The 9,024-nt window shown below is 36.4% G+C and overlaps 1 protein-coding gene across 2 annotated transcripts in view; it reads left to right on the top strand.

The window, feature by feature from the left end:
• Window positions 1–7,530, top strand: part of Dmtf1 (cyclin D binding myb like transcription factor 1) — a 28,565-nt gene extending 21,035 nt beyond the window's left edge. For both annotated transcript variants that reach the window (XM_069996382.1, XM_069996383.1), the window contains exons 14-18: window positions 1,990–2,075; window positions 5,156–5,311; window positions 5,892–6,266; window positions 7,026–7,170; window positions 7,421–7,530. In XM_069996382.1, the coding sequence (XP_069852483.1) occupies window positions 1,990–2,075; window positions 5,156–5,311; window positions 5,892–6,266; window positions 7,026–7,170; window positions 7,421–7,530 (872 nt within the window). The remainder of the gene's footprint in view (window positions 1–1,989; window positions 2,076–5,155; window positions 5,312–5,891; window positions 6,267–7,025; window positions 7,171–7,420) is intronic.
• Window positions 7,531–9,024: the final 1,494 nt, after the last annotated feature.

Genomic DNA, 9,024 nt, shown 5'->3' on the forward strand with positions numbered 1-9,024 from the left:
GACTTGTATGATATGGTTAATGGCTCTGATACTTTCAGTCTTCTAAGGTACTGATAGAAACGTGCCCAAGATGATTGATTAAGTGACATCTAAGGCATTTTTATGTTCAGTTAATATTTGTGTAATGTATGGGTATATGGCAGGCTTGGCCATTATAAATCACAGTCAAAGATGGTTTAACATCTTTCTAGATTTTATAATAAAGGATTTAATAAGAGCCACTCAAGTAGAAATCAAAATTAATGGTTAATAGAAACTACCTAAAATTATATCAAGGAAAGAAATGAGTTCACAGGTGGTATATAGTAAGTTCACCAGAGCACACACAATTGAGGATAGATTTCAAGTATTAACTATCAAAGGAAAATTGGTTTCATTGAGGTTGAAATTATTTTTTAGGGAATAAAAGGGCTAGTGTCAGAAAAAATAATCCTTCTGTTTTCCTTAGCTTTTGATAATTTTATACTTAATAAGATTTATGAGAACCCAGAATTTATTGTTGAGATGCAAAATATTTTCTTTAGCTCTAAACCAAGTTGACTTTTCATACCTTTTTCACTGTTCTTTATCCTTATTTAATCCTTATCTCACTTGTATTTAAATAGGTGGAGATCCTATAATGCTTTGTGCCTATGAAATGGTTACTACTCATAAATGTACCAGTCACTGTGTTATTATCAACCAGTCTCCTCCCCACCCCCCTCCTTTGGCATTGAGACAAATAAATGTATGCAAAACTGTCCTTCAGATTGCTCAATGCATAGACACTCTTGACCTTACCAACAAAATACCAGTAGTGCTTTACCATCATAAGAGAAATATCCCACACATTTCCAAATGTATGGTCTGGTCTCTTGGTTAAAAACAGCTGTTGTTATTCACACAATAAAACTGTACATGTGATTGGATAACTCAGTGGTAGTTCATTTGTCTATCATGATTGGGATCCTGAGTTTGATCCCGGCACCAAAACCAAAAGAGGGGTGATGTTGAAAACAATCATACATCTTAAATCCTAATATGAGTTTGGTTGTTTCATCTTCCTTCCAATGTAATAAATAATGAAAAAAATTTTCCTTTGGCCTTGCTTGTTTTTGTTTTGTAATCTGAGAACTGCAAAGTTAGTGATATTACTAATTCAAATAAATGAGTTACTGTGGGCCAACAACTGATAATGCATTAAGATTTAGTTTTCCTTGGGTTGACAATACCTATTAGGAAGACAGCAAATACTGTGTAAATGGTGCTTTGATATTAATCTTATTTTTTCCAGCAAGATAAGTGAATATGACTGTGTTCTAACTATTACTCTTATTTAGCATTGTATGCAAAATCTCCTGTTTAGTCCCCCAAATGTGATCTTTTGAACTAAAAACACTTTACATTTACTATGTATAAACCTGTTTTTAATCCTCAGAACAACTAATATGAAACAAGCAAGACAATAAAATCTCTATAGACATTAGTTTGGATCAAGTAAGTTATTTTCCAAGGTTTATACAGCTAGGAAGCAGTGTCACTTGAACTCATACCTAGTGTTATGAATACCAATCCAAACATCTACACTGTATGTCAGAATGCCCACAAAAATTCATTGTGCCAGTTCCTTTTATCTCTTCAGGTTTGTCCTGATATGTTCTTGCTTCCTAACATTAGAAATTCTTTTATGGTAAATACCAAGTACCAGCAAAAATTTTGTATAGTCACAAGTTTTTTAGGCTTTGTGAGCCTTAAGATATCTCACAAATACAAGTAGTCTGTAGTTTAAATACCGAGTACTTAAAACATGAATGAGTGGGCATACTTCTGTTTTATTAAGTTGGCTGTGTATGACAATTGTGCATAAATATGTTCTGTATTTCACCCTAGATAAATCCGTTAGATTTCTTTCAGAAGAAATTCTGATGACTTCAGGTTTGCAAGCAAATTATTCAATATGAAATTTCCTTTATGACAAACATTTTATTATTGTCCTTGTTCTTACTACAGCTTCAACAGACTCTCCTGCTGCTACTGTTGACCCAGAAACAGTAACACTAAACAGTGGAACACTACAGACATTTGAGATTCTTCCAGTGAGTAATACTTCATCTAATAGATATTGGCCAATTGGTATCATTTTTTAAAATGCTATCATGTAAGCAGATGAAATTAAAAATTTGAGGACAAATGGATTTTGGATGAAGCATAAATCAGATTTCCACTTTCATACTTTTTTCTCCATATATACATTAGCCAATGCATATTTTTGAGGTTTGCTTTTTTGTTTTGCTTTTGTTTGTTTGCCTTCTGCTTTCCCTCAGTTTTTTGGCTTAGAACTGGCAGTCTACACTTGAGCCATGCCTCCACTTCTGGCTTTTGGTAACTAACTGGAAATAAGTCTATTGGACTTATCTACCCTGGCTGGCTCCAAACCTTGATTCTCAGATCTCAGCCACCTGAGTAGCTAGGATTCCCCAGCACCTGGCTCTGTGTTCTTAAATAACATTGCTAATGAGTATGTACTATGGTTTGTACTAAGTCATAAGTACCTACTAGCTATTTAAGCAAAGTTTATGGACAATTTATGAGCTGTTAGTGAACACATTCTCTCAGTAAGCACTATAAGATCTCAAATAGTTAAGTCACTTTGAGGAAGTCTTGTAGTTTTTTTAAAAAGTTACCTCTTCTTAGCAAATGATCTACCATTTCTAATCTCAAGTTATGTCTAGAAAAAAATGTAGATATCTGTCTACATAGTAACATATATGAGTGCTCAATTTTGAATTTTGATCTTGTGTTAGCCAATATGTGGTCACAATGCTGGCTGGGCAAAAGGAGCAAACTGTATGCAGCTCCCAGCCAGCCAGCCACACCATCACAAGGTAAAGAACACTCCACAGTGTACTGTGTTGCTGTGGTGGTCAGCAGGCTAGGTATATTAAATGCATGTTGAGTTACAATGTTTCTGATGGATTTATCTAAAAATAATTCCATCAAAAATTGGAGAGGATATCTATATATATTCCCCTTTATTGCCACTGGGTGGTACAAGTGGAACATACAACTTATGATATGGAGTGTCTTTTAGTGATAATTTAAAAATTAAAAAAAAGTTCTAGTCCTTGCCTATGCTGCCTTCTAAAGTAAGTAAATCCAACAGTTCATATACTTTAGTAAGAATATAACATTAAAGTGCCTCAAGACTTATTTACTGAGCCAGGTGCCGATGGCTCATACCTATAATCCTAGCTACTCAAGAGGCTAAGCTCTGATGATCACTGTTCAACAAAGCCAGCCCCAGCAGGAAAGTCCATGAAACTCTTACCTCCCATTAATCATCAGAAAACCAGAAAAGTGGCGCTGTGGTTCAAGTGGTAGAACACTTGGCTTGAGCTGAAGAGCTCAGGGACAGCAAGTTCAAGCCCCATGACTGACCAAAAAAAAAAAAAAAAAAAAAAGATTTATTGTGAAGAACATAAAGGGTAGTAATGCAAGAGTTTATTCATCCTCTCCATAACCAAATCCCCAGAGAATGGCCAACATGGCAGAAGGTTCTTGTTCCATCCTTAGAACCCAACCTAGAGTAGAGTTAGAGGTGTACAGGACATGATAACCATTTGATACTATTAGCAAACAGAATTTTATTTTGTTTTTACTCCTTTCCCCAAGTACAAAAAAAACATATTTACACACACACACACACACACACACACACACACACACACACACACACACACACACACACACAGGTACATTTAGGTTTGTGTTCAGGTTTTGCTTATGGCGTCATGGTCAAATGTTTAGACTTCTCTCTTTTATTAGTAGGATGACACTGTTACCTAATCTTAAACGGAGCTTTAAATTAATGTATACATACACATATATTTTATGTTAATGCCTGGTCATACTTTATTAATACATAAAGCCTTTCACTCTTACGAGAAGAAAAGAGAAATTGAGTCCCTACTAGGTGCTAGGCACTTTCATAATCCTAACACTACTGTCTTTTCCATGAGAGGCAGATATAATCCTTTATTAGCAATTAGGTTATCTGTATTCAGGGATTCTGTACACAGGAGAGTTGTTTTGGTCCAACAAAAGGTACTGAAAAACCATCAGCTTTTTTTTTTTTTTTTTTTTTGCCAGTCTCAGGGTATAAACTTAGAATCCTTGTCATTCCTCACTCTGCTTGCTTATGGCTGATGCCACCTGAACCATGCCTCCAACCAGCTTTTTTGCTAGTTAGTTGGTAGTGTCTCAGCCTTTTCTGCCTGTGCTGATTTCAAATGTGATCGTCCACGTCTCAGCTTCCTATGTAGCTATGATTGTAGGCATGAGCCACCGACACTCAGCTCCAGCTCTACTTTAAGTACAAGAATCTTTAGGATATTAGGATAAACCTACCTCAAATCTTTACATAGGAGCTTATGGTTTGAAAAACCTGTTAGCAAATAACTTGGTTGTACTCATTTTAACATCTCAAGAGATAAACATCAGCTAACCAGCTTTTCACATAAGCATCTTCAGAACACTGCTGATTGCTGTTTTGTTACACTTTAATATAAGGAATATTTACTAAAATTGTTTTACAAAAAACACTCTGTAAGCACTGCTTTTGTGCCTTTTTAGAAAAGTGAAGTTTAGTCCTAAGAAAAGTATTAAGGTGGGCTGACTGGATGCCATGCACCTATTATCTTGGTACCCTGAAACAAGTAGCTAAAATCAGAATATAGAAATACATAGGAGCAAAGGGCAGGGTAAAGTTAATGCTCTGAACAGAGCAATGACTTAAGACAGATTAACTTTTTTTTTTTTTTTTTGGTTGGTTGTGGGTCTTGAATTCTGGGCTTGGACACTGTCCCTGCACTCTTCAGCTCAAGGCGCGAACACTCTACCCCTTGAGCCACGGCGCCACTTCCAGTTTTCTAGTGGTTTATTGGAGATAAGAGTCTCACAGACTTTCCTGCCTGGGCTGGCTTTGAACCGCGATCCTCAGATCTCAGCCTCTGAGTAGCTAGGATTACAGGCCTGAGCCACTAGCGCCCAGCTAGATTAACAATTTTTATTACTTGTTTGTAACTACATGATGGATAAGAACATTTGTGGCTAGTAAATGATAGACTTTGCCAGTAGTCTGTTGTACTTCTGTTAAAATATCTTTGTTTCTTTTTAGTCTTTCCATTTACAGCCCACAGGCACTCCAGGCACCTACCTACTTCAGACAAGCTCAAGTCAAGGCCTTCCCCTAACTCTGACTGCTAGTCCCACAGTAACCCTGACAGCTGCTGCTCCTGCTTCTCCTGAACAGATCATTGTTCATGCTTTATCCGTATGTTACATAGTTTTACTTGATTTTTGAGTTATGTATTATGTATCTGTTGATACAGATATAAATACCCACACTGATAAGGTTACCTAAACAATTCTTCATTTACTGAAGTCTCGTTACTCTTCTGTATCTACTTATGTATATATAGGGAAATTAGAAGAGAAAGGGACATTGGCAACAGAGTAGGAGTTTTATAAAAGTACTGACTATAAACATTACAGTCCAAGCCCGGCTCCAGTGGCTTATGCTTATAATCCTAGCTTTTCTGGAGGCTGAGATCTGAGGATTGAGGATTGAAGCCAGCCCAGGCAGGGAAGTCCATGAAACTCTGATCGATCTCCCCTAAAACTACCTCCAGAAAAAGCCCTAAGTGGAGCTGTGGTTCAAATAGTAGAGCGCTAGCCTTCAGCAAAAAAGCTCACAGACAGTGCTGTGGCTCTGAGTTCAAGCCCACGATTGGCACGCACATAGAAAGCTTAAGTTCCAGATCCAGAAGGGAAAGTTATGGGAGGGAGCAATGGGAAACCACCTGTAGTTTTTACTCATTATGCCATTAATGGTTTTCCTTTAACATTTATAGCCAGAACATCTGTTGAACACAAGTGACAATGTTACAGTGCAGTGTCACACACCAAGAGTCATCATTCAGACTGTTGCCGCAGAGGACATCACTTCCTCTATATCCCAAGCAGAACTAACTGTTGGTGATATTCAGTCATCTGATTTTCCTGAACCTCCAGATGCACTAGAAGCAGACACTTTCCCAGTTGAAATTCATCAGCCTAAATTAACTATACAGCCATCATTTAATGACACTCATGTATCGAAATTCAGTGACCAAAATAGCACAGAACTGATGAATAGCATTATGGTCAGAACAGAAGAAGAAATCTCCGTCACCGACCTTAAACAAGAAGGATCACCCACTGATTTAGCCAGTGCTTACGTTACCGAGGTAAGCCACATATATAAGAACAGCACGTTGAGCCTTAAAACATAGTTGGAAAAAAAATCTTAGAAACCCTTCGTAAGGATAAGGCTCTGGTACTTCCTTTTTTCCTCCCTTAAACTACAACCCCATCTCTTGACTGTAGAATTAGCAGTGCACTACCAATGTTGCTGCCAGAAGTGGACAGGACAGAGTTTCACCTTAGCATACTTTCTCATTGATGCTCTCTCTTCCTATAGTAGATTGAAGTATTTGTGTAACCCACTGTTTTTTGTTTTGTTTGCAGTTCAAAGCTCCTTTTGCCAAGGCTAGCTCTCTACCAGTTGAGCTACAGTACCACTTCTGGCTTTTTCTGTAAATAATTGGAAATTAGAATGTTACATACTTTCCTTTCCAGGCTGGTTTTGAACTGTGATTCTCACATCTCAGCCTCCTGAGTGGCCAGGATTACAGGTGTGAGCCACTGGTACCCAGCTGTAACCCACTTCTTGAGTATAGTTAATCTTTGGGGTTCAACTTAGGAACCTCATCCTGTAGTTCAACTAGACTGTTCTATTTTCAAGTATCAATGTTTGAATTTGTTTAATAGTGCATTAAATTAGGACGTTATTGAAGTTTACTTAAGATCTTGCTCCTTTTTTAACTGTAATTTTAAAATGAAATACCTGAGTATTAAGTGCTGTCAAATCTAGATGTACTCCGGATCATGAGAACTAACAAGTAATCTGAGTTAGAATCTTTTTTTCTCTTTTAAATATTATTTAGGATTTAGAGTCTCCCACCATAGTAGAACAAATTCATCAAACAATAGATGATGAAACAATACTTATCGTTCCTTCTCCTCATGGCTTTATCCAAGCATCTGATGTCATTGATACTGAATCTGTCTTGCCTTTGACAACACTAACAGGTACTGTAATACAACTTTTTATCATGTGCCTGATAAATTATAAGGGAAATAACAAGGAATTAAGAACTTAAAAAAGCAAGGGACAGTGGGCAAATAGTGATAAAAATTTTAAGCATTTAGTTTGTGTTAGTCTTTTCTTGACTTACCAATGAAGACCTGTTATAAAATACATACTGTACATTTTTACTATGGGTTACATAGTGAAAATATATATATACATTTGACTAACTTGAAACTGAACTCATTACAGATCCCATATTCCAACATCACCAGGAAGAATCAAATATCATTGGATCATGTTTGGGCAGTCCTGTTTCTGAAGACTCAAAAGATGTTGAGGAGTTGGTAAACTGCCATTAGGTAATTCTTAGAAGAAACAGGTAGTTGTGCAAAGAAGCCACTCTGTGAAGTTACAATATCTCCAAAGACATAGGAGCAACTCTCAAGAGGCTTAATTCATCTCTTCTTTTGGTTTTTATGTAGCTACAGTATTTAAGCCATGCACGCACACTGCTGCTGCTGTGACTTTTTACCTCCTCTTAAGTTTGTCATTTGCGGTCCAGTTTTATGATTGCATAGTGGAGGGGAGTATTGGGAGTATTGACTGCCGTCCTTGTGTTTAGTGTTGTCAGGAGGGAATTTGATTCACTCCAGCTAGTGGAAACTTTTAAAACCATCAAACTTAACTCCTCTAGTTTAAAAGCTGTAATATTTACCTCAATAGATCAATCACACATGGCACTCTACTGAGTCTTAGCCCACCTTATTTCTGAAAGTCTATCTCAGTGGTCCGTAGAGCTTATCACTGACCTTCAAAAGAGTATATAGTATTAATTTGAGAGCATAAAAACACCAAGAAACTTAGGTGATTGTATGGCAGTTACTTTTAGTTAACCCATTGCTGGCAGTGGGAAATAATTTAGTCAGGGTAAAGAAGGCATTAAAGAGTTGAGAAAATTCACTACAGGATATATATAATACACATATTATATATATCCATTACTTTGAAAGGGAATATGGATAAAAATAGTAACAAAACCCACCAGAAGCTGAGCAGTTTTCCCCCCTCATCAGAAAGCACTCACTAATTTACGGTTAAACAGAAAGAGATAATGTTGCCTGTATTTAACACATGATCACTCATTAAATGTTTTGCTATATAAATTTTCCAGAAAAATAGTTGAGGGGGGGGTTATTAGAGTTGTCATTCACTTAGTGCATTACCTGGTGGGAGTACATTATAATTCTCCCTCTTGAGCAATTTTGAAAAATAAAATTTGCTTCTGTAACAAAAGGAAACAAATCAAGAGTCATTCCTAAGGGTTATAAGCCAAAATTAATTTCTAGGGCTTTAATGAGTTTGATCCCTAAACAAAAGTCACAAAAACTTGTATAAATTATTTTATTTATTATTGTAATTAGATCTTCACAATCAAAGTTGTCTTTTCACCGTCTCTTTTGTTAACGTGAAATTGTAGTTATAAGCAAAAAATGGTTGCCTAGGGAACAATAATTGTATATTCAGTTTAACAGAAATAAAAGAGTATTTGTCTTAAAATGCAAGATTCTGAGCCATGCAATTAAATTGTGAAAAATGTTTAATTTCAAAAGTGAAAATTACTTGTGCCATTTGAGTGCTGGAATGTTCAAGTGCAAAATCGGCTCCTTAAAAGAAAAGCAAAGAGATCTATGATATATATCTCCCTTGCAAGAGGGAATTTAGATTTATAATTGACATGAAAATCATGTATCAGACTTCTGTAGAAGATTCTTCAGCGTATTTTTTTCCAAAAGTTATTCACTGTCCTAATGTACAGTTTGAAGAGTCCTGGTAAGGATTTCTCCTTGGCAGCC

This window comes from Dipodomys merriami, unplaced genomic scaffold (assembly GCF_024711535.1).
Source record: "Dipodomys merriami isolate MVZ:Mamm:240054 unplaced genomic scaffold, mDipMer1.0.p SCAF_5, whole genome shotgun sequence".
In the NCBI taxonomy this organism is placed as follows: Eukaryota; Metazoa; Chordata; class Mammalia; order Rodentia; family Heteromyidae; genus Dipodomys; species Dipodomys merriami.